Source organism: Sorex araneus, chromosome 5, assembly GCF_027595985.1.
Source record: "Sorex araneus isolate mSorAra2 chromosome 5, mSorAra2.pri, whole genome shotgun sequence".
NCBI classification, from domain to species: Eukaryota; Metazoa; Chordata; class Mammalia; order Eulipotyphla; family Soricidae; genus Sorex; species Sorex araneus.
Genome location: NC_073306.1, coordinates 85,933,522 through 85,960,237, shown reverse-complemented (window position 1 = coordinate 85,960,237; position 26,716 = coordinate 85,933,522). Strand labels below are relative to the sequence as shown.

Here is a 26,716-nt window from a genome sequence, read left to right as displayed (position 1 = left end):
TACAGAACTGAATTTACCAAGAAGAAGGTATGGGGTTCAATGTGACAGGTCCAGGGGAGATTGGTGGAAGGAAGAGGACACTCTGGGTGGTGGTTAGGATGTTAGAATACTGTATACACAAAACTCATCATTAACAGTATTGTAAATGGTGGTTCCTCAATAAAAATTGGAAAGAAAAAATAAAAACATGGTCAGAAAACTTTTTTCATTAATGGGTAGTTATTTTGATCTAAAAAGCAAGCTATTGGGGGCCGGAGCGATAGCACAGCGGGTAGGGCGTTTGCCTTGCACGCGGCCGACCCGGGTTCGATCCCCGGCATCCCATATGGTCCCCCAAGCACCGCCAGGAGTAATTCCTGAGTGCAAAGCCAGGAGTAACCCCTGAGCATTGCTGGGTGTGACCCAAAAAGCAAAAAAATAAAAAAATAAAAAGCAAGCTATTAAAAACAGAACTGTGACTGTTAGAACATTAAAGATACTAGGAAAAGCAAGAAATTATGAAATTATTTCTTCATTTTACCTTAAACATCTCTAAGTTAGCTGCTTTGAGTCTTTCTTCCATTCGGGAGCTTGAACGGGGACTGGAAGCTTCATTATCAGACAGAACAATGATATCTGGGGAAGGAGTTAACCTTCCTCGATCTGGTTCACTGAAAGAAAAAAATAAATCACAGTATTTTCAATGAGGGAAGGTGAGTTAAGAAAGCTTGTCTATAATAAGGAAATCCATGAGAGCAGAAGCAACTTTGGCAGGTTTGGAGGGGTCGAGATGGGGGTGAGGTTGGAGGTGTTTTGATGATTCTCTCTGAATCCCCTTCCCTGTGGCCATGTTCTGGGCTGCCAATGAGGCTGCACGGTTTGAGGACAAGTCATACAGTGCAAGAGGGAGATGGGGCCTCCTGAGACAGAAGATCAGTGCCGAGAGATGGAAAAATGCAAGGATTAGCTTTGGAAGCAGTGGCAGAAGCTTCTTAGGGCCAACTAGCACAGATGAGGCCACTGGGTCTAAAGTCCTGGTGCCACCCATTCATCTGCCCCAAAATAATACACTCAAAATTAACATGTTACATTCGGTTCCTTGATTTTAAAAAACAAACAAACAAACAAACAAACACGGAAACTTAGATCTGTCCCAATTCACCCAAGGAAAGGAAAAGACTCAAATCCAAGAAAGAAAAGACAGCAGAGTCAGAGGTTACCTGAGGCCAGAGCCAAGAGTAACCCCTGAACATTGCAGTGTGTGACCCCCAAAACAAAATAAAACAAGACAAAAAACCAGAAAAGATCATATAAATTGAGGTTAAGTGGCAGAGCACATATTAAGTTCTGTGCTGGGTTATGAGTTCAATCCCTGGCATTGTATGGCTCCACCATAAGCACTGCTGGGGGTGGTTCTCAACCATGCCTGGGAGCTGCAAAAGCCTTCCAAAACAAAATTTCTGCTTAAAAAAAAAATGCAAGTGATGATAAAATTTGAGCAAAAGTGGCTAGAGAGTCCACTGGTAAAGTACATGCCTTGCACATGTCTGACCTGGGTTCTCTTAGAGGTAACGTGTAAGTTTATAAAGGAAGATAGAAAAAGGAAGGCAAAGGTAGTACACTTAGAGATGGTAAGTTGCTAACACTTCTTTGGTTGCCTGAGGATTTTTAAGAAAGGCATATTATAATAACTCAAATGATGGTATATCCTGTCAGGAGTGAAGGTCAAAGAAGTATCGTTATCTGTGGAATAAAGGAATGGACTATGCCAAAGTGTAATAGCTCTAGCCTTCTGGAAAACTGAAACTCTAGGTAGAACTTCTACTTATGTCCCAACAGGATAAAAATTACCTAGAAATGACACTGAAATAGCAAACTTCCACAGTGGCTACTCCTATTCCTAATCCTATGTATTTATTGTTTGGGGGCCATATCCGGTAGTGTTCAGGGCTTACAAGTGACTCTGTGCTCAGGGATCACTCCTTTAGGGGCTCGGGGGATCATATGTGGTGCTGAATATCGAATCTGGGTTGGCCATGTGCAAGGTAGGAGCCTGCTGTACTATCTCTCAGGTTTCCCTAAGCCTATTTACTAGACAACTCTAGTTTCGACATTACTGAGGCTAGCCTTAAAACATCATTCTTGTTTTTCTAAGATGAAAAAGTGGAAGACAATGCTAATAACTCGTTAAGAAGCACTGTGGATAGTATAGCTGTTCTAGGTCTGAAATTGATCAACATATATTCAACTCTCTTCTGCTACCATATAAATGATTAGGACTGGAGTGATAGTACAGTGGGTAGAAATTCAGTTTAGTTAGAAATGCATATGGCTGGAGTGATAGTACAGTGGGTCAGGTGCTTGCCTTGCACAAAGCTAACATGGGTTCTATTCCTGGCACCCCATACAGTTTGAGTAAGTCCTGAGCATCTGTGGGCACCCCCCCCAAAAATAAAAATCATAAAATAAAAAGAACAGGAAAAAATAGAGTATAAAGCTGAGCAAGGTGTTCTCACTTTTTTATTCAAACAAGTAACTCAAACCCTTAACACAAAACTTTGGTGCTGAGAGTCTACTTTCCTTATGGCTTCCTGATTCAGTGCTGTTGGGTTATGTATGCCTTTTGAACAAGGCAACCCCCAGTGATTGGAACGTTCAATTTCTCAACAGGGTAAACTGTTAAATTTACCCAAATTTATCTAAGAAAACAAAATCAGGAAGAGTGATGTGAATGATTACCTTGGAAACGATTAAATTTATCTGGATTACTCTACAATCATTAGTTACAGAGCAAACTGGTAATGTGGAATTATAAGATGCAAGCCACTAGAGGAAGGAAAAAAACTTCTCTAACACCTGAGAAATGAGTATTAGTCAGGCCTAAGTATTTGGATATATATGCTGTTCTTGGATATATATAGATATATCTATCCATCTCTAAGTGTTTGGATATATACATATACATATGTATACAAACACACATATATATGTATCTTCAAATATATAGTACTGGAAATCGAACCCAAAGCATGCAATCTAATCCACTAAACTCTCTCTCTCCAGCCCAAATAATTAAAAGTAACTTATCATTTTCTTTTCTTTTTCTTTTACCACTCTTTGGTTCACACACAGTGATATCCAGGTATTACTCCTGGCTCTGCACTCAGGAATTACTCCTGATGGTGCTTGGGGGATCATATGGGATGCTGGGGAGTGTAGGATAACATTGGGTTTGTCCTGTTAGCCTTACAGCAGGGAACTTAGTCTGCCTTAAAGCAATGTCCTTTCTGTATGGACAGACAGAAAGACAGTTAATATTATGCTTTGTAACTTGGGAGTTGATTGACTCCAATAATATTTACTCCTGAGCATCTGCTTTCTCAACTCAGTTACCCTTAGTTCCTAGCACCCCAAAAGCAGGGTCCCGACAAGGGACGAAATAGACCCAGGGAAAGCTGTCAGCTACCCTGGTGTCAAAATGAGCCAGGCCAAATCACCACAATACTCAACTATAAGTTGAGAGCATGGTTATAGACAAATGCTGTCATGATCCAAAAGTAATGACGAGACTAGGACCCTGCTGGGGTTAGGAAGACTAACCTGGTCTGAGGACTGTGGTCTAGAAAATAGAGTGTCCTCAGAAAGAACCAAACTTTAAGTTTATATCTTACTGTGCTCATACAGAATGACATTGCTAGAAATATTTGAAGTAGATTTATTACAACTATTTAAGTGGATTTACTAGCTAAGAAAGTGACACACCCTTGTTTGGATCCCACCCTTGAGCAGATCTTCCAGTATCTGAAGTAATCTCCTAAAATGAGATTTTGTTAATCTCCTGGAGAAATGGTCTTACCTGTCTGTTGATTTGCTAATGTTCAACCCACCTTTGTGTTACTGTCCTGAGATTGCTATATAAACTAAGACTGTAGGAGAGGAAGGACAGAAGACAAGAGAGAAGACACGGAAGAGAGAATACACAGAGTGGAGTAGACACAGAAGCAGAGCAGAAGCAGGAAGAAGACACAGAAGCAAGAGAGAAGACACAGTAGCAGGAAAGACACAGAGACAGAGATACAGATAGAGACAGAAGAGAGCACAGAGAAACATACAGAAGCAGAACACAAGGAGGAGACATCCCGATCCGGTCCATACACAACAGCTCGAGAGCACCGAACTCGAGTGGGGGGGGGAGATAGAGGGGGGAGAGAGAGAGAGAGAGAGAGAGAGAGAGAGAGCGCCGCCCCGAGAGCCCTCGAACAACACACACATCACATCGAACCCTCCCACACACGCGCTCTCACCTTTGTATTTTTTACAGGGGATTGAATTTGGATCAGCTGCATGTAAGACAAGCGCCCTCCCCACTACTATCATTCTGGCCTCATAACTTATTATTTCTATAATTCATCACTTTCCCATTCTTATGACCCTTTGACCACATAATTGAGTAACTGAGACCTGACAGATTTTCTACTTGATTCCTCAATGCTTATATCAATGGAAGCCTTTTCAATTCAATTTCTGGTTACATAATAAATTATAATTTTTTTTGGGGGGTGGTCACACCTGCCAATGCTCAGGAGTTACTCCTGGCTCTGCATTCAGGAATTACTCCTAGCAGTACATGGGTGGACCATATGGAATGTTGGGGATCAAACCCAGGTCGACCACGTGCAAGGCAAATGCCCTACCCACTGAGGCATCACTCCAGCCCCAATTACAGACTATTTATTTTGTTTTTTTCTTTTTGGGTCATACCCAGTGATGCACAGGGGTTAATTCTGGCTCTGCACTCAGGAATTACTCCTGGCGGTGCACAGGGGACCATACTGGATGCCAGGAATCAAACCCGGGTTGACCTTATGCAAGGCAAATGCCCTAGCCGCTATGCTATTGCTCCAGCCCTTATTACAGACTATTTCTAAGAAACTATTTTTTGCTCAAGTAAGTGCCACCTATTACTTTGGGATTGTTCAATATCAAAACAGGATTGCTTAGCACCAAGACAGCCAGATATTCCTGGATAGAGATTCTAGAACTGAATGACAGTAAGTTGCATATGGGAACAACTTTTTTTTTTTTTTAAATCTGGGATCTTGTTTTACCTTTCCAGGGAAGAAATTATTTTGCTTCTTTCCCAAACATGAATATAATTTATAGTATTTTATATTCTCATTTTCTTTTGGGGCCACACCAAGCTGTGTTCAAAAATTATTCCTGTTTCTGCATTCAGGGATTATTCCTGGCTCTTGGTCTTCCCTTTCATCAGACTTGGTAACAAATACTGGGGGACCATATGCTGGGATCAAACCAGGGTTAGCTGCATAGAAGGCAAGCACTATCTCTACACCCCTAATATTTGATATTCTTAAGTATGAAACCCTATGCACACCAACTGGGTAATATTAAACGTATGACTTGCAGGATGGAATTGTAGCTCAATGGTAGTGCACTTGCTTGCTCCTCTCCCCCCAAAATGCATCTGATTTACTGCTGACATCACTCATGCTCAGTGACAAATTTCCAGATCCTTTGCACTACATGCACCCTCTCCTCCCCAGGCATGGTTGAGTATGGCCCCTAAGAAGTAAACTATGTAAGCAAACACGACAATGCTTCTCACGTCAAGAGTTCTTTTCACTTGAGACTTTTCTATCCCTTTTATCCATATCAAACAAACTTGCTGAACAACATTTTGGTTTAGTTCATTCTTGTAAAAAGCTCAGTAGCAGTAGTCATTATTAAGTCTGATAAAAGGGATGACCAAGAGCCAACAGGCCCTATCACTCATTACAGAGTGGGGACCTGAACGGCTCACATCAAGTCTCTTTTCCTAGGAGTTATTAAAAACCGCCCAGTTTTCAGGGATAGTGCTTTGAAAGTTTACCCCTTAAATTAAATCAAAAGAAAATGTTAGAGTTTTCAGGGTAGCCTGACTTCTGTATGTGTGGCACCTGGATAGACTTGAGGGTCTCACACATGCAAGGCATGGGCTCTACTACTGAGCTACATTCCTGGCCATACTTAACTTTCTGGTTTTGTTTTGGAGCCATACCTGGAAATGCTCAGGGACCACTTGGTGGTGCTGGGGATATAACCAGAGTCAGCTGAGTGCAAGGAAGTTGCCTAAACCCCTGCACTCTCTGGCCCTTGCCTTTCTTCTTTTAACACACTTACGTATCTGTGATACAGAATAATTCCAATAGCATTAATAGGATCTTACCACTCTTCACATCTACTAGCATGTGATGAATCCTCTTTTCTTTCTTCCTAATAAGCAATTAGTCACTTGTTCCAGAATTGGTTAAGACTGATGGAGCATGTCGGAACGCAGCGGCTGCTGGCAGAAATGCTCCTGGACTGAAATAAGCTAGGGCCCCGTGCCACCCCGGGAGGGGAAGGGTTTTTGTCCCTTGGCCTTTTCCCCTTCGTGGCAGCATGGCGACCGCTACCTTTCAGAGCAAACTGGACAGAGAGGAAGGAGTTTGCAGTGATGGGGCATGTGCAATGGGGGGGCAGAACCGGCCCTGCTCCCCGCCCAAACGAGACCCCAAGTGGCTGCCCACGGACGGCTCCTCCATTCCTGAATGGCCATGATCCCAGAGGCACACAAACCAATCTCGGAACACAGCGGCTGCTGGCAAAAATACCTCTGGACTTAATTACTAAAATAGCAGAATTCCAAAACCTCGTGGCCATTGTCGTGGCTGTGCGACATCATATGCTCTTCATTTTCAGCAATAGAAAAAATTATCTAATGATGCCTTTTCGGCAGGTCTGATTGTTGGGGGAAAATTCCAAATAATAATAGTGGGTTTTCTGTCAAAAATTGAATGTAATCAAAGTAAAGAGAGAGTAAAGTGAAAATCATCTGCCACACAGGCAGTGTGGGGGATGGAAGGGGGGTATACTGGGGTTCTTGGTGGTGGACTGGTGAAGGGATGGGTGTTTGATCATTGTATGACTGAGATTTAAACCTGAATGCTTTGTAACTGTTCTCATGATGATTCAATTTAAAAAAAAAAATTAAAAAAAACAAATAAAGAGTGATGGAGCATGAGGCTGACATTACTATAGCTTCCAAGGATTTCTCTCCAATTCTAGAACTATTAAAGAAAAAAATATTGGTGGGGAAAGAGGGGTCGGGTTCCAAGCAATGATCAAGGGGACCATGGGCCATTCAAGGCAATAGTAGGCCAACCAGGCTAGATGCCTCAGTGCTTGGCCCAGTGATGCAATGCTGCTAAAGGCCCATCAGTGCTGCAGGCCACCAAGACCAAATCTACTTGTTCTCCAGGGGCTTGTAGTGCTGGGATTAAATCTGGGGTCTCATACTGGCAATGCATGTGCTCCAGCCCTTTTTATTTTTTTGCTTTTTGGGTCACACCTGGCAATGCTCAGGGGTTACTCCTGGCTTTGCACTTAAGAATCACTCCTGGCAGTGCTTGGGGGACGATATGGGATGCTGGGAACCGACCCCGGGTCAGCCACGTGCAAGGCAAACACCCTACCCACTGTACTGTCGCTCCAGCCCTTGTGCTCCAGCCCTTTAACTTACCTCCCATGCCCTGGGCTATTATTTTTAATGCTATTACCAAGAATAATGTCCCCCCCCCATTGGGCATGATTTAACACAATTATTTTTATATTTTTATTTTTTCCTTTTTTGGGTCACACCTGGCAATGCTCAGGGACTACTCAAAGTGATTTTTAATGTTACTGCTAAATAAACGTTTAATGGGTGAGAAATAAACAATGTTAAGTTATAACCACTTCTTCATTTCTTCTTCATTTTCCTTCAATTAGCTTCTCAGAGATCCTACATTGGACCAGTTTAGGACAAAGTCAACAAGGTTAGTGTAATTCACATATCTAACTCAGTTTCATAAATAAACTGAATTTGATCTTAAAACTAGAGTTGTCTATATTTTGAGTCTGTATAGGTAGCTTCTACCTTCAGCAAGTTCTAGATATCTCTGAGTTCTCTGTCATTTTAAGCGCTCAACCTTAATGCATACGAGAGAAAAAGATCTGTGAAAATGTGCACTTAGGAGCATGCAAGAAAGAGAACAAGTGACTGAGTGCACAACTGTGAGTGTTACGTGCACAAATAAATGTAGATACATACACAGGATTAGGAATGGTGGCACAGAGTCAAAATACAGAGGACAATTCCAAGTTAGAACACATAAAGATAATTACTGTGTTGACAAAGAAAAACCGGGCTCCTAAGCTTTCATCTTACATTAGACAGAAGTTTAATATAGGGGCCAGAGCAATAATACAGCAGGTAGGGCATTTGTTTTGCAAATGGCTGACTCAGGGTTTGATACCCAGCAGGCCATATGTTCCCCTGAGCACCACCAGGCTTTCTGAGTACAGAGCAAGGGGTAACCGTTAAGTATAGCTGGGTGTGGCCCTAAACCAAAACACAAACAAAAAGAAGTATAATATAAAGACAATTTCACAATAAACAGAACCTGGGTCTGCTTTTTTCTTGTAAAATGGCAAGATGATTAGAATGAAATCACAGAGGATGGGAGCCCCATATTGGATCCCTGGTACTGCATGGTTACCAGAGCACGCTGGTAGTAGCCCCTGAGAGGTTCCAGGTATGCTCCCCGTAAAAAAGTAAGAATAAAAAAAAATTAAATTAAAATAAGTTTTTGGCTTTTTAAAAGAAATCTTAAAAGAAGAAAAACAAAAACCCTTTATTTAAAAGTTGTTGTAGGGTGCTGGAACGGGTAGGGCATTTGCCTTGCATGTGGCCGACCCGGGTTCAATTCCCAGCATCCCATATGGTCCCCTGAGCACCGCCAGGGGTAATTCCTGAATACAGAGCCAGGAGACCCCTGTGCATCGCCAGGTGTGACCCAAAAAGCAAAAAAAAATAAATAAAAAAAATGTAGGGGGAATTGGGGAGATTGGGCGACACCCAGTGGTGCTCAAGGTTTACTCCTGCCTTGGTGCTCATTCAGATGAGACCATGCCTGGTGGGGCTCAATCATGTGCAAGGCACATGACTCTACCTTCTGTACTATCGCTCAGATCCAAGAATTCATTTTCATTTGTTTTTGTTTTGGGGTCACATCCAGCAGTACTTGAGATTCCTTCTGGTTCTGCACTCAGTGATCCAGGCAGTGTTCTAGGGGACCGACCTTATGGGATGTTGAAGATCAAACCTGGACTGACCACGAACAATGAATGTGCCGTACAAGCATACTAATACTCCAGCAAGAATTCATTTTTAAAACTGGATTTTATCAGCTCTACAGTGTCTGTCTAATCCAGAGTGACTACTTTACCTTACAGGTGAGACTTATGATTTTCTTAGCATAGCTTAGCAAAATTTTGAGGTCCCTGATCTAAATTTAATTAGGAAATTCATGGTCAAGTCAAATGATACATATATCTTTTCTAAGAAGCTTTAGATCTAGAAACACTCTTCTTTCATTGGAATTCATTCCATTTCCATAGGTTTACTTTATGTAGAGACACCATCCTTGGAGGCAGCTGAACTTTCCCATACCTTCGCCGAGCACTCATATCCACTGGCTCATCATTGATGTTTTCTTTGCCTGGCCTTCCAGCTGTCCTGCTGTCTCCATGAGGCCTGAGGTTCCCGTTCAGTTTCTCTTCGTAGCCCTTGACACTACTGCCATCCTGTTTGGTGGCTAACTCATGTGGTACCTCAAGATTTGCTAAATCCTTCCGTTTGAGCAGTGCCAACATTTTCAGACGTTCCATGGCTTCATGTCCCTCCATTTTGAGTCGTTTGGCCAGAACATCATCTCGTTCATCTGCTGGGTCTAAGCTCCGCTTCAGGAGATTCAAGCGAAGAGCATCTTCTGTCATTCTATCCATCCTATGGAGAGAAAATTACAAGTAACATCAGAACCAAGTCCCTTGGGGGTATGATGCCACCAACAGGTCAACCTGTACCTGCGGGGCGAGTGCATATCAGCAACCTGATGGTGCCTTCAGGCTTCCTGAGACCCCAAAATTGCCGCTGTGCCTTTTGCCAGACCCCAACAACTTGGGACCAAGTTTACCAAGAAATTAAATGGCCAAAAGTTAGATATGTGGGAGCCATGCCCACAAACCACCTCTGGTTCAGCTATATAAGTTCATTTACTGGCCTTATCTTAGAGACCCATAGATAAATCTCAAGAGAGACTAAAAGCCATAGTTAATCTCAGACCCACACATGGCTGAACAGACTGGGGTAAATCAGAGCAGGGCAGGTTGGTCTGTGCCTGCCCAAGAAGAGCCCCTGGCAGCCATTTGCTTCCACAATCCAAAATCGCTGCCATACCCCTGGCCTGACTCTACAGTCTCAGGACAGAACTCATCAAGATGTATAATCTGCTAAAAATTCTGGTATGAGGGTTTTGTGACTGAAATCTCCAGGCTTTTACAAAGTTGGGGTGGGCTACCTCGCCCCACTTCCCAATACACATAGAAGCACTAGCAGTCACCCCCCACAAACCAACTCCAGCGCCACCCTGTAAACTCTATTACTGGCCTTGCTTCACTTCAGAGACCCATAAATAAATCTCGAAAGAGATCAAAAGCCAGAGACACAGTAGCACGTCCTGGAAGATACCACAGAGCCGGAGATCTCTCCAGGCGCCATACCGAGCCAATTTCACCGGGGCATCCCAGATGGAGCAGATGCAGTCTCCCCGCCTACTCCAGATGGAATCCCGGCAACCACGACCACAAGCAAGGTACAGGTTTGCAGGTTCTAGGACAAACTCTCCATGCTGCATGGCGGCAGAGGTGCCGGGCTATCCCTCCCCAGTTCCCTGCCTGCTCATCGGCCTGGCTGTCAAGCCCACATGTGCCTCTGGGCACCATCTTTGCGCATCAACAGCCCTGGTCCAGAAACACCCAACTGAATCCCAAAATGGATTATTGCCCTACAGAAATGTCTCTGGAACCCAACCATTTACAATCTAGGGTGTGGCTGCAGCACCCAAGATACTGAAAATGAGCAATGGACAATAAATGATCTAGCACCTGCCCCTGGCAGATAGGTTTGAATGGTGGTGGGAAAATTCAAGTGAAACATAATGCCCAAAAGCAGAGAGAGAGTATTAGGAAAATTGCTTGCCATGGAGGCAGAGTGAGGACTGGGATGATTCCTGAGTTCAGAGCCAGGAGTGACCCCTGAGCATCGCTGAGTGTGATCCAAAATGCAAAAAAAAAAAAAAAAAAAAAAAAAAAAACATTAAAATTGTTATGAAGATAGTTTTGCTCATTTTGGGGAGGTGCTGGGAATAGAATCCAGGCCTCTTTGCATATAAGTTATGTGTTCAGCTCTTTAAGCTCTCCAGCTCCCAAACATATTTTTTAGAATGCAAAAAATTAAGTTTGATGAGTCCAGGAGTGTGGCTCAGTGGTAGAGCACCTGTTTAGTAGGCATGAGGCTCTGAGATCAACCCTGTTAGCCTTTGAAATCCCTGGAGCCACAAAGTACACCTCTAACCAAGTGTGTGAGCACTACAAGCAAGACTGCTACACTTACACACCAGCACTGCAAAGTGTGTTTGATTACCACATCTAAAGATATGCAAACACTGTAACATAAACGCTATCCCACCATTGAGCACTACAACCAGAATATGCGTAAGAGCAACTAAATGAGCAACTGTTGAGCACTGAATCTGTGTATGTGAGCACAATCAGATATGGAAACCCTGGCAATCACCACAATTAAGCCATGATCACAACAAAGCAACAATAAAGGGGAAGGGAAAGGGAAAAAGAAAAGTCTGGGGTAAGGAGCCAGAAAGATAGTATAGCAGGTAAGAAACCTTGCCTTGCATGTGGCCAACTCAGTTAGATTCCTGGCATCCCATAAGGTCCCTAAGCACTGCCAGGAATAATTATAGAGAGCAGAGCCAGGAGTAACCCTTGAACACCACTGAAGTGGTCCCCCCCCCCCAAAAAAAAAAAACCATAAACCAAAAAAAAAAATACATTGGGGGTGGGGGGAAGAATGTTAAAGATTCCACTTCCCAGTATGGTTAACTCCTATAAAACTTTCATTTGATTCGTATGCTGGGCCAGAGAGATAGTGTAGCTGTTAATGGCTCTTGCCTTGCATACGGCTGCTGACCCTGGCTTGATCCCTGGCACTGCACAGGTCTTTTTTCTCTCTCTCTCTCTCTCTCTCTCTCTCCTCTCCCTCTCTCTCCTCTCTCCTCTCTCTCCTCTCTCCTCTCTCCTCTCTCTCTCTCTCTCTCTCTCTCTCTCTCTCTCTCTCTCTCTCTCTCTCTCTCTCTCTCTCTCTCTCTCTCTCTCTCTCTCTCTCTCTCTCTCTCTCTCTCTCTCTCTCTCTCTCTCTCTCTCTCTCTCTCTCTCTCTCTCTCTCTCTCTCTCTCTCTCTCTCTCAGGGTAGAATGATCTGGAGATGCAACTATTAATTCACTCACATCTCTTGTGGTATTTATTCAGTGGGGCAGAGTCTCCATTATTTACAAGCTGCCTTCCCTCTTAGCCACAGGGTGCCTGCCTGAAACAATGTGTCAGGGCAATATACTCAAATTCAGAGGAAAAGGTAAACAGGGCCAGAGAGATTGAGTAGGGGTTAAGGCACTTGACTTGCATGCAGCCAACCCATTTGATCACTGGCACTGCAATGGCTCCTCTCTACTGCCCAGCACTGACAGAAGCAACCTCTGAGCCCCAGACCTATGAGTAGCTCTTTGATGATGGGTACAGTGAGACAAAGGTAAATACAAAAGAAAAGACAAGAGTAGGGCTGGGGGGACAGCACAAGTACGCTTCGCATATAAGAGACCTACTACACCCTTGTACGAAATGGCCCAGAACAACACCAGTGTAACCTGGCAGTCACTGAGCACTGCCTAGATGGCCCTGGTATTCCCTACTACCACAAAGCCTGAGAGGTATCATATTCATTTTTGTTAGAGCCACACCCAGTGATGCTCAGGGATTTCTTCTGGCTCTGAACTCAGGAATTACTACTGGAAGCATTCAAAAGACCACATAGGATGCCAGGGATCAAACCCAGGTCAGTCACATGCAAGGAAAGTACCCTACCAAGTGACATCAAATTTTCATTGATACCGTTATGGATCTATTTATTTATTATTCTCCTGAACCTGAAAGAGCCTCTAATGTGCACTGTTGTGGGAAGGATGAGTAAAGAGAGGCTGCTAAAATCTCAGGGTTAGGACGAATGGAGAGTTACTGGGCCTGCTCGAGCAAATCGACGATCAATGAGATGATAGTGATAGTGATAGTGACCCTTATGGATTTATTTATTTTCTTTGATTGATTGCTTTTTGGGTAATACCCAGTGATGCTCAGGGGTTACTCCTGGCGCTGCACTCAGGAATTACTCCTGAAGATACTTGGGGGGACCATATAGGACGCTGGGAATCAAACTGAGGTAGGCTGTGTGGAAGGTAGACGCCCTATCTGCTGTATTCCAGCCCCAGAATATGGCTCTGACCCCAGATATCCTTATGGATTTAAATAGCACTTATATGCTCATTTCCTAGTTTTTATTTATAGCCCTCTTTGATCCTCTACACAAGGTGTTGGAGCAACAGTACAGCAAGGAAGGGGAATTCCTTGCACACAGCCAACCCTATATGGTACCCTGAGCCCCACCAGGAGTAATCCCTGAACACAAAGCCAGGAGAGCCCTTATCCAGTGTGCCCCTCCAAAAATAAGTGTGCCCCCCTCACTCCATCAGCCAACAAAATGACCTTTAAAAATCCAATCTTTGGGGCTGGGATGATAGCACAGCGAGAAGGGTATTTGCCTTGCACGCGGCTGACCCGGGTTTAATTCCCAGCATCCCATATGGTCCCCTGAGCATTGCCAGGAGTAATTCCTGAGTGCAGAGCCAGGAGTACCCCTGTGCATTGCTGGGTGTGACCAAAAAAAAAAAAAAAATCCAATCTTTGGGTCAGGGGGACAGCTCAATGTTCCAGAGCACAAGAGTTTAAATCATGGTTTTTGGGGGGCAGAGGGTTAGCAGAACAGGTTAAGCACATGCCTACAGGAAGCTTGAACTAGACCCCCAGTACCACATGGCCCATAAGCAATGCCACATGTGGCCCTGAGGTCTCCAAGCACAACTGAGGAAACACAGGTAGTCTCTAGCACTGCAGGGCTCAAGCAGCTTCACATTCTCAGGCCCTAACACTGAACTGTCTCACCTGACTGATCAAGTATCAGCAAGCACTGCCTAGGAGGCCCAAACAAACAGAACACTCCTCCCACATTTTACCACCCTATCTTGGATACCAAAAAGTACCCATAACCCACAACAATAGCAGCATATAGGTTCTTCCACCACCTGATCTTAATTTACACTATCTGCTACTCTTACCCTTAAGTATTTTAGGTAATCCCAGTTTATGCCTGTCGACCCTCAAATTGGACTGAAAAGTAATTTCATGACCACCATGTCTATGAAACCTCTTTTGTCCACTGAGACAGTTTTTTCTTTTTTCTTTTTTTTTTTTTTTTTTTTTTTTTTTTGCTTTTTGGGTCACACCCCAGCGATGCTCAGGGGTTACTCCTGGCTTTGCACTCAGGAATTACTCCTGGCGGTGCTTGGGGGACCATATGGGATGCCGGGGATCGAACCCGGGTCGGCCGCGTGCAAGGCAAACGCCCTACCCGCTGTGCTATCGCTCCGGCCCCGAGACAGTTTTTTCTTGATCTGTGTTATTAAAACATTTTAAATACGTAAGCATGTCAGTATCTGTCTCATTATTGAATTATTTGTTCATTTCCATGAAAGAATAGAGGTCAGAATGGGTACATATTACTTCCCCCGCGCCTCCCTGCTACCTTGTCTGTGTTATACCTGACCTAAACACAACAGGCAAGCAAACAAATTTTAAGTGAACTCCTGACTTCAAGAATCTCTGCAAACACTGAAAAGATGAGGTAGGCAAAGAGAAAAGGTAAGGAGCGGCAGCAAGTCTGAGACAGAATGACAGTTGGCAAAAGAAGTAACATGCTCCAGAATTTAACAGGAAGAATACTGGAAACTTCAACTCAAAGGGGATCTGCCTAAATGTTTCCTATCTACTACAGAATGTTATGTATTTCCAAAGGGTTATTCATTTTAGACACTCCCCCAAAAATCAATTGTATACTTAAAAATTGTAAAAATATCAGGGGCAAAGTGACAGTACAAAAGTTAAGGAGTTTGCCATGCATGCAGCCAGGGGTTGGATCCCTGGCACTCCATATGGTTCCTCAAGTCTGCTAGGAGTGATCCCTGAGCACAGAGCCCACAGTCAGCCCTGAGCACCACCACATGTGGCCCAAAAACAAACTCCCCAAATTGTACAAACATTACTGAAGTTCAAAGAAACACTAGACAAGTTTAGGAAAATTATGAAGTTACATTTAATCAGCTTTGCATATTGTCAAGCAAATACATGTATGAACAATAAGCTCCTTGTTATCTACTTTCAAATCCCTATTTGCTAACAAAGTCCCTGTTCAACAATAGTATGTTTTCAGTAAATGTCCATGATGATTAATACCCACATTCTTTTTATTCAGTTTTCAACATACTTTTACATTCTAACTATGAGCTCCTCATAAGATCCCTATCAGATATACACATTACTAGAAAAACCTGTCTCAATTTAATAAATGAGACATCAGAGTGCAAGGAAGAACTCTACCTGCTGTACTCTATCTCAGGTCCTTACTCCCCCCCCCTTTTTTTTGCTTTTGGGTCACACCTGGCGATGCACAAGGGTTACTCCTGGCTCTGAACTCAGGAATCACCCCTGGCAGTGCTCAGGGGACCATATGGGATGCTGGGAATCGAACCCGGGTCGGCCGCGTGCAAGGCAAATGCCCTACCCGCTGTGCTATCGATTCAGTCCCCAGTCCCTCTTTTTAGTAACTCATTTCACAGCATTTACAAAGTACTGGTAATACTATATTAAAAAAAAAAAAACACGGGAGAATTGGTCCTTTACAACAGATAATCTGGTATAGTAGTACAGAAGTGATACAGATTAATGAGTGACCAACCAATGAATGGAAGCCAGCAAATTTAGATCTGTCATTTTCCTTTTATTTCAAATCAGTTTCCCTATTATTTTAAACCACCTACATCAGAATCTCTTCAGATTTATTAAATGCAGCTTCTAGGGCCTGCGCTTTCTTCTCCAATTTTTGATCAAGCACAAAGATGTACAATACTGTTAAAAAGAGCTTCTGGCATACAATGTTCAGCATCAAACCTACCTCCAAAACATCAGCATCCCTCCACCAAAGTCTTAAGGTTCCCTCTCATCCATCCTATCATCTTATCATACTATTATTTGAAAATTCTTTTTCTGTTTATTTTTTGGGCTACACCCAGCTGTGCTTAGGGCTTACTCCTGGCTTTGTACTGAGGAATCACTCCTAGAAGGGCTCACAGGATATGGGACGCTGAGGACTGAATCCAGGCCAGCCGTGTCAAAGAAAAGTATCCTACTTACTGTACTACTGCTCTGGGCCTGAATAACTGAAAGGTGAGGCCAAGGAATCTTCCTCCTACTATGTTTCTTGGTGCTTTGTTTATGGTATTATATAATTTATGAATGGTAAAGTTTCTCTCTCTCTCTCTCTCTCTCTCTCTCTCTCTCTCTCTCTCACACACACACACACACACACACACACACACACACACAAATAGGAGCTGGAAAGACATTATAAGGGGTAGGGCTCTTGCTTTACATACAAATGATTCCCTAGCACCCCTGTGGTACCCCAGAACCCTGAACGAGTCATCTCTGACATCAGAACCAGGAATAAATTCTCAGTACTGCTGGGTATGGGCCAATAAATAGACACGCAATCTAGGAACTATGTAAAGCTTTCTAGCTTCTTAAACTGTGGGTTGCTACCCCAAAAGGAGTTACAGAAGAATGTGGAAGTCATTTTAAAATAAATATTTTAAAATGTTAAAGATAGCTCAATAGGGGCTGGAGCAATAGCACAGCGGCCTTGCACGAGGCCGACTGGGGTTCAATTCCCAACATCCCATATGATCCCCTGAGCACCGCCAGGGGTGATTCCTGAGTGCAGAGCCAGGAGTAACCCTTGTGCACCGCCAGGTATGACCCAAAAAGCAAAAAAAAGAAAAAAAAGATAGCTGAATAGAAGATAGCACATTATTTTGCACGTCACAAGACTGGATTCAATCCCCAGGTACAGCATAGTTTCTGCAGCACTGCTAGGTGTGACCTGAACACCAAGCAGTACTGAATCATAAACACATTTCTTTATGAAAATCAGAAAATTTCTGATTTGTATACCTATTTTCTGCATAGGATTCCACAGGATGTCAAAGACCGCGTGGCCGCCCACCTACGAGATGGTCAGACTTCTTCATCAAGACCCTGAATGAATGGTTTGAGGCTTTTCATGTTCCTGGAGTGAGCAGATGCCATTGGGCTACACTAGCACGAGACAGGGACAAATGGAGACATTACTGGCGCCTGCTTGAGCACATCGATGAGTAACGGGATGTCAAGTGATCAAGTGATACCTATTTTATATACCTATACACCCTGGTAAGAATTTCACGGACAAAAAGGTTTGCAAGTGGAAAAAAGTTTAAGAAGTCCTAAAATAAGACATAGGAGGGGGTCAGAGCAATAGAACAGTAGGTAGAGCACTTGCCTTGCAAAGGGCAGACCTGGATTCAATCCTCAGCATCACGTATGATTCCGATACCAGCAAGTAGTAATCCCTGAGCACAGTCAGGAGTAAGCCCTGAGCACTGCCAGGTGTACTCCCCTCCCCAAATACTCAGTACAGGAACTGGGGTCTGGAAAAATAGCACACTGTCTTAGATCACCTGCCTGGCAAGCATCCAATTGAGAATTCAAATCCCTAGGGTCCTGGAAGCACCAAGTGCAATCATGGCAATTCTTCTGCCTGCAATCCCCAGAACTGCAGGTGATTTTCAGTTGTACTGGAACCAGGCGTGTCTAAGCATCACAAAAGGGGTGCAATACTTGGAGAGCAAGGTGAACCACTGTTGCACATGCGTGTCAGAGCCAGCGACCTCTGGAGAGCCCAACAATGGTTAGTTTGTGTGCCTCAACCAACACTATGACTGACCTCTTGGGAGCACAGGTGCCAAGTGTTTCCCATTCTATCTCTGTCCCGAGTTATTCCACAACTATATGAGTGCAAATCTCAGAGAGCAACAAAGCTCAGTGTGCTAGCTTCAGTTACTGCAGCAACATCAACAACAAAGGGAAAGATGTAATTCAACAGTTAACAGGGTGGGAGAGGAGATAAAAATCACCACCAAGAAGAGTTAGCCGCATTTTTTTTTTGGGTAACCTCCTTCAGAACTTACCTATAAAACTACTTTGGAGAATAGGGAAATAGCTCAAAGGGCTGGGGCACATGATTTGCAAGTCTATGATAATTCATATACTTTAATCTTTTAATTCTTTTCTTTTTCCATAGGACTGGAGCGATAGCACAGCGGGCAGGGTGTCTGCTTTGCACATGGCCGACCCGACCCGAGTTCGATTCCTCTGTCCCTCTTGGAGAGCCTGGCAAGCTACTGAGAGTATCCCACCCGCATGGCAGGGCCTGGCACATTGCCCGTGGCATATTCGATATGCCAAAAACAGTAACAAGTCCCACCATGGAGATGTTACTGGTGCCCGCTCGAGCAAATTGATGAACAACAGGATGACAGTGCTACAGTTTTTTCCATACTCAGCTGTGCTTGGGGGACCATTTGTAACCCCTGTATTATCATGTATTTTGTTTTGGAGGCACACCCACAAACTCAAGGGCTCAGGGCTTACTCCTGGCTCTGTACTTAGGGATCATTCCTGGCAGAGACTGGGGGACCATATGAGGTGACAGGGATTGAACTCGAATTAGCCACATGCAAAGCAAGCACCCTGTCAACTATACTACTGCTTTTCATGTATTTTAAGAGACAAATATACAAATAAATTTCACCTCAGTCATTTTCAGAGATTTTAGTTCATTTTGTGCTCTCTACTTATAATGTATAATTGAATGAAATTGCCTTTGTCTCCCATTCACTGGAATCAAACTGTACTTTCAAGTCCTGGCAAAAATCACAGCACAATGGTCCCGTTCCACACATCTCCAACCTACACTAATGCAAACCAAGTAAACAGATGAATAATTGCCAAGCTACCAAAGGCTTCCTATTTCTAATCATTCCCGATGATTAACTATACATATCCCAAAAATGTAAATCCTATTTCAGTTCTCTAAAGCAGTACTTCTCACTTTTCTTCTAACCATGGCTCTTTTCAGACACTGTTTCCTTGCCACTGCCCAGAACCCCAAGGCAAGCGCCTTAGTTAACCCCTGTACTCTCCAGTTCAATGTCCTCTTTTGGAGGGTGGGGAAACACAGGGAGCACAAACAGTGGTGCTTAGGGCTCACTCCAGGCTTTGTACTCAAGGATCACTCCTGGCACGCTCAGAGGAGCATATGGGGTGCTAGGGGATCTAGTCCAGGTTGTCCACATATAAGACAATGATCTATCCACTGTACTAACATTCCGGCCCCATCAATGTCTTCATGTTGCTGCTCACTGCCCATCAAATTAATTCGGGTGCAGGGTGAGGCTGAGAGATAGTATAGTGGATAGTATAGTGGATACAGTGCTTGCCTTGTATGCAATCTCCATTACCATATATGGTTTCTAAGAACTTGCCAGGAGTGATCCCTGAGTGCAGAGCTGAGTGTACCCAAAACCAAAAAAAAAAATTCTCGGTCTAGCAGAATATCCCAGTAGCTTAGAAAGATGCTTTGCATGAACCTAAACCCCTGGTGCCCCGCACGCACCCAGTGCAACCCCGGCAGCTCTACTCTCTGCAATCCAGCACCAGAGGACTTAGGAGTGTGTATGCACCACAAAGTGATATGACTCCTGGGAATCCCAACTAAAAAGATGCACAAGTGCCACAGCCAGGAAGTGGTACTCTTGGCAAGCACAAGTGCAAGCATTTTAACTAAACGTGTGCAGACACTGGTGAGGACTATGGTTCACTGTATGAGCACTGTAACCTGATGTGCATCCCCCACAAGCAACACAGCTAAAACTGCAGGAAGACTGAATCCTCACTGAATCCTCAGGTGTGTGTGATCTTCACTTATTAAAACAAGGGAGGGAAGAGGGCAGAGGCAGAGAAAAATCACTGTCACTGTCATCCCGCTGCTCATTGATTTGCTTGAGCGGGCACTCTCCACTGTGAGACTTGTTTGTTACTGTTTTTGGCATGTTGAATACGCCACAGGCAGCTTGCCGGGCTCTCCAAGAGGGGCGAAGAAATCGAACCCTGGTCGGCCTCATGCAAGGCAAACGTCCTACTGCTGTGCTATCGCTCCAGCCCTAAAAACAAATAAAATGTTGAGAAATACTTTAAGAAAATCAATTTTTGGGCTGGACTGATAGTACAGCGGAGAGGGCGTTTGCCTTGCGCGCGGCCGACCCAGGTTCGATCCCCAGCATCCCATATGGTCCCCCGAGCACCGCCAGGTGTGACCCAAAAAGCAAAAAAAAAAAAAATCAATTTTTCCCTTTTCCACAACAATATGCTTTGGCCATATAGTTATTCAACTACACTAGCCTCCCTTGCCAATCCTTAGGCTAAAGTCTCACCAATACAATAAAGAGGATGCGATGAGTATACTGCCTAAGAATTGCTAAAATTGTCAAACTCTTCCAAGGTCTTCCTCCTTCCATTTTCAACCTTGTAGTGTGAAGGACAATACTGTACAAGCTGATCCTACAGAATCTCTTGAAAATTGGCTGTCATACAAATTGTTGTGATGACTGGAGGTATCAAACACCTGGTTGTAATGGTCATACATTTGGCAGTGAAGTTCAAATACTTCAATTGTGGTGCTCACACATTTCAGCTACAGTGCACTGGAGATTGCACACTGATTGCATCACCCCTGATCACAAATGGCCAGGTCACCTGGCTCCCATTTCATATTCGGGGTAGTGCCAGAGGCTTTGAACTCAACAAGGCAAGTCACTTGCTCTACCAGTGCAAGTAACTATATCCGGCCCCCACTGGGTATTCAAACTCTTGAGCCCCAAACTCAGATTAAGGAATGAGAAATTCTGGGGATAGAGATTAGAAACTGTTTTAGTAAGTCCTCCAAGTGATACGCACTAAGGATGAGACCACTGTCCTAAAGATCAGGAAAAATTCTAGTGTAAAGAATGAGTCCCTGTATTATATCATACCTTACAAAGAGGCAACAGGAACCACCCAATTGTACAGTTAAAGAAATATGTTCTTGGGGCTGGAGCAATAGCACAGCGGGTAGGCCTTGCACACGGCTGACCTGGGTTCGATTCCCAGCATCCCATATGGTCCCCTGAGCACTGCCAGGAGTAACCCCTGTGCATCGCTGGGTGTGACCCAAAAAGCAACAAACAAACAAACAAACAAAAAAAGAGTATGTTCTTTCTGAGTCACTGCATGTCAGGATCTTTCACAGTTATCAGGCATACTCTATATGGTCCTTGAAGCTTTTTGCCTCAGGATTCTTGTTTAAGAAAATACTCTTAAAATTCAAGGACTCCCAAGAGTTATGAGTTATTACTATAAGTAGTCATCATACTAGAAATTGAGATGGACAAAGCATTAGTACAGTAGGTAGGGTATGCCTTGCATGCAGCCAACGAGGTAAAATCTTCCGCACTGCATATGGTTCCCTGTGCTCTGCCAGAAGTGAACCCAGAGCATGGAACAAGGAATAAGCCCTCAGCACTGCCAAGTATGGCCTCAAAACAACAACAAAAAATTGAAACAAATTTTTAAATATTAACTTTTTTAAAATAATAAGCCCACATTCCATATTAGCATCAATTCTTTATATGAAATAACTTCCCTCCCTGAAGAATCACTTCTTGGCATTATTTTCAACTCTTGCAAATCTCTTTAATAGCTGGATTCTGCTAACTACTTCTACATTTAATCTGCTGTGAATTATGGTACATTCATTTTTTATATACTCAAAATTTAATACATGTGGTATAAGAATTTGAATAGCTAATTGTACAAAGATGAAATGCCTCATGAACACTTGAGACACTTAACATCTTTTTTGTTTTTGTTTTTGAGCAATACTCAATCATGCTCAGAGGTTACCCTGGCTCTGCACTCAGGAAATTAATCCTGGCAGTTGGGATGCCAGGGATCAAACCCGAGCTGACAGCATGCAAGGCAAGTGCACTACCCACTGTATTCTTTCCCCCTCCTCAAAAACACTTCCTCTTCTCCTTATTATAAAGTAAAACAGTGTAACGTGAAACTAGTAACAGACTATACTATACACATCTCATAAAAAAAAAATGCTGGTTCTCTAGAAAGCACTACCAAAAAATACTGAAAAGGATAAAATTAACTTAAACTATTCAAAACTAGGGGGTCAGAGAGATAGTACAGTAGGTAAGGTACTTGCCTTCCCCACAGTTGATCTGGGTTTGATTCCTGGTATCCCATATGGTCCCCTGAACACTGTCAGGAGTGGTTCCTGAGTGCAGAGTCAGAGCAACCCCTGAGTTTCCCTGTGTGTAGCCCCAAAACAAAAACAAACAAAAAACTTTTAAACTAGGAAATCTTTCAACTATGAATTGCTGTGATTCAGATTTGAGCTGGTTTGATTAGCTTCATTTGTCTTTCAATGTTCAAATAAGTGGCAAATAATCTATATAGAGGAAACTTAGGAAGAGTGATTGTCACTGCTTTGGGTGAAGAAATAACTTGGGAATAAACAAACCATTCACACTCTGATAAATTCTCTCCAGTACCCTTTACATATGCACCTCCTCACACATCAAAATGCACATACCAAGGTGGCAGTGGGGCCAGAAAGACAGCACAGCGGGTAGGGCAACTGTGAAGTTCAACCTGGATTTGATCTTGACATCCCACATGGTTTCCTGAGCACCACCAGGTTTGGCCCACCCCCCCCCCAAATAAAAAAGTGAAATTGGATATGGATATATTTAGAAATGAATGATGCTTGTCTGCAACCTGATTATCATTATCAACTTGCTGTGTGGAAGGCATGTAACATTTTCACAGAATAAACCAGCTCAAAAGTTCCCTACTACTCTAAACTTTCCTAGCTGCATTACATATCATCACCATCATTCTGAATGCAAAATAATGGATAGGAGCAAAATAAATACACATAAAACAACCTGACAGTATGATGCTTTTTTTTCCCTGCATTTTGGGTCACATCCAGCAATATGACCTGCTTTTATTAATACATATTTTTCATTTTTGCTGAACATACACACATACAGATCATACCTATTTCACATATAGATCATACCTAGAAAGCACATGAAGAGAAATTTAAAAATAAGAAAAAGGAAACAGTAAATTGGTGAACGTAAGTAGCCCCTAAATGACCACCAGTTCCAAAAGACCAATGATAGAGGGAATCATTACAAATGAAACCCAAAATCATTACACTTGTAATATCTGGAATCCAAGATCTTTAATTTTTCTTCCTTCCATATGCTATTTGACTTTCCTTTTGTACAACTCTTAATAGCAGATGGCAGGGGGAGAATACTGCATTTTTATAATCTACTAAATATACCAACAAGAAGAAATAAATAAAGGAGAAAAAAAAATGGTTAACTAAAAAAAAAAACAGTATCCAGTAAAAAATATTTATTCTATTATCTGGCATCCTCTTGACATCCTATCCCTGTCCTCTTGGCAATCTTGAAAAATTAGAAACTTCTCAGAGAAAAAAAAAATAAAGTGACAGCTGTTAAATCTCAGTAACATTTCTTTTATTCATTCTCCTCTTCTTCATATACACTTCAGAAAAAGGGCTGAAAGAAGAGAGCCAGAACAAACTGCTTCCACATCCCAAAGAATCACCACTTCCACTAGGAACATGGTCACTGCACTTGGACAGTAAAGCGCTCTCTCATATTGCCAAAAATATGTGATTTTAAGATAACAAGGAAATAAACGTGTTTGTACACGCATAAAAGGATATTTTTCCTCCTCTAAGGCTTTCTCTTTTCCTTGTCCATCAGCCCATGTAAGCAGAGATGACGCAGACTTCCTTATATAATAGCCTGCGATTTCCTAGACTGCAGGCCTTTCCCTTTGTGTTCTGTATACACTTACACACGCGAGCGCGCGCACAGTCTCATTGCTTTGCAGCCCCTGGCATGATGCCAGCACTCAGTCAGCTGGTTGACTCCATTCACAGAGCAGGATTGGAGCTGACATGGAAAAAGGAGGGGTAGTGAGGGGAAGAGAGAGCTAGAACCATCACTGCTACAGACAAAAGAAATTTAAAAAAGAAAATCTTGGTATAATACTCCTCTTACAGCGCTTCGGCTAGAAGAAAACCAGAAGCCAATGACCGTTACAGTAAATGAATGAAGCAGAAAGATTGAGAATCCAAAAGGAAAGGAGTTAGTATAAGAATAATTATTCTGTAACAATTTTTTACGAGAAAACAATGGTATTTATTATTTTAATATCAGAAACCTCAGCATCTATCTCATTCTATAAACATACTCAGGAAGGACTCGGTATTCTGAATTTCTGCTTTTAGAAAAAGAAAGATGAGGGAGGGAAAACAAGACAGTTAAATGTACTTACAGGTATACATTTTTCTGCTCCCTCCTCTAGCTGCCAGGAAAGCTGGAGATAAGGGAGGGAGGGAAAAAGAAAAGGAAGAAAAGAAGGAATAAAGACGGGTTTGGGTTTGATGGGGGGAGGGGGGTAGTAGGAGAAGGTTCCCTTTCTTTTCTATTGTAAGAGCAGCTCTTTCTACAGCCCAGGAGCAGCCCCAGCCCCATACGTGCCAGCCCCCTTGAGAGACCTGCACAAACCCGGACTCCAAGCGGGCACTACCCTGCCAATCACATGGCGTACTGTTATATTAAACAAAAGAAACAGGGGGATGCTTACTTTTACCCATGATGCCTAGCGGGGGCAGGAGTGTGGGGGAAGAAAAACCAGTTGTAGCCGGTTTATAACCTCAGGACATGGAATTATCTTTTAATTTTTAAAAGTCATATCTAGTACAAAAGTCAGTTAGTCTCCCCATCCTAATTACCCCACCCCAATTATTCTGGCCTAGTGCCAAACTTTGCTTTCATTCATGAAAGCTAGTCTCTCAAATCATGAGGCTTTAACTGTTTAGTTTCCAAAGCCCACATCCAAGAGAGGAAATCATGAGTCCCAATACCACAACATATCACAAATTACAAAAGACTGAAATATGTTGGCAACCAAGTCCCTTTCATTTTGCTTTCTGTTTGTTTTTGAGTCACATCTGGAGGTGCTCAGGGGTTACTACCAACTCAGTATTCAGGAATTACTCCTGGCAGTGCTCAGGGATCATACAGGATGGTAGGATTAAACCAGGTCAGCTGTGGGTAAAGCAACGCCCTACCCACTGTACTACCATCTAGCCAGCCCCCAATTTCCTTTCCTTATCCCTTTTGCTAGTGTTAGAGAACAGAGAATAACAACACAGATCTAATTGCTAAGGATTTCTTTCTTCCTTTTTTTTGGTTGGGGGGAACGGCATACATGGCAGTACTCAGGGTTTATTCCTGGCTCTGTGCTCAGGGATTACTCCTGGCAGGGCTCGGGTGATCCTATGGGGTGCGAAGAACTGAACTTGGGTTGGCTGCGTGCAAGGCAAGCACTCTACCATTGTACCATCTCTCAGCTCTAAAGATTTTCTCTTGAAGAGAATTTAGTCCTACCAAGTCATATTACTCACAGAAACTGAACTCATAACACAAATCAATGGGTTTACAACTAAGCAGTTATGACAAAATAAACATACTACGTAAGTGTCTTAGGCCCTTGATATGTATATTTTATAATTAAAAAATTAAATTTTGGGGCTTGAGCGATAGCACAGTGGTTAGGGCATTTGCCTTGCATGTGGCCAACCCGGGTTCGATTCCCAGCATCTCATATGGTCCCGAGCACTGCCAGGAGTAATTCCTTAGTGCATGAGCCAGGAGAAACTCCTGTGTATCGCCGGGTGTGACCCAAAAAGCAAATAAATAAAATTTTAAATGGTTTGGACTCAGCAGAATGATGTCTGCAGTATTACTCTACTTTTCTGGTCACAACTAGAACAGTTTGTCCTCTTTGAAATCCAACAAATTCCTCACCTACATGCATCACTTAACCCTCTTATGTCATTCTACAGATATACTAAACAAATCTGACATGATCTCCTAATGAATATTGCTTTTTCTGCTTTTTTTTTTTGTTTTGCTGGAAGTGAGGGAGTCCACACCCAGCAACACTCATGAGTTACCCCAACTCTGTGCTTACAAATTACTCCTGGCAGTGCATGGGGGACCATATGGAATGCTGGGGATAGTATCAGCATGTATAAGGCAAGTGCTCTCCCCACTGTACCATCACTCTGGCCCCCTCCTTTTTCTATTTTAGAGCAACTTTCTCCAATCACTTTATAAAGAGTTTTCATTTCTCCAAAGTATTAATAAGGATCCACAAAGAAGTATAGTTAAAAAACAAAAATCCAAGTAAACCAAAGAGGAGGTAAGGTAGTGGTAACTGTATTTGGAGATTCATTGACTGGGGGTGTTTCCTTTAAGATCTTTACGTATCTGGGGCTGGAGAGATAGCACAGCGGGTAGGGCGTTTGCCTTGC

At 43.1% G+C, this 26,716-nt stretch overlaps 1 protein-coding gene across 1 annotated transcript in view; it reads right to left on the bottom strand.

Annotated features, from left to right (window-relative positions):
• The window catches only part of GATAD2B (GATA zinc finger domain containing 2B), an 82,187-nt gene that overhangs the window by 9,982 nt on the left and 45,489 nt on the right, over positions 1 to 26,716 (bottom strand). Inside the window, exons 2-3 of the mRNA XM_055138070.1 lie at positions 9,512 to 9,847; positions 521 to 650 (exon numbers count right to left, since the gene is read on the bottom strand). Coding sequence (XP_054994045.1) covers positions 521 to 650; positions 9,512 to 9,846 — 465 coding nt within the window. The 5' untranslated portion in view covers position 9,847. The remainder of the gene's footprint in view (positions 1 to 520; positions 651 to 9,511; positions 9,848 to 26,716) is intronic.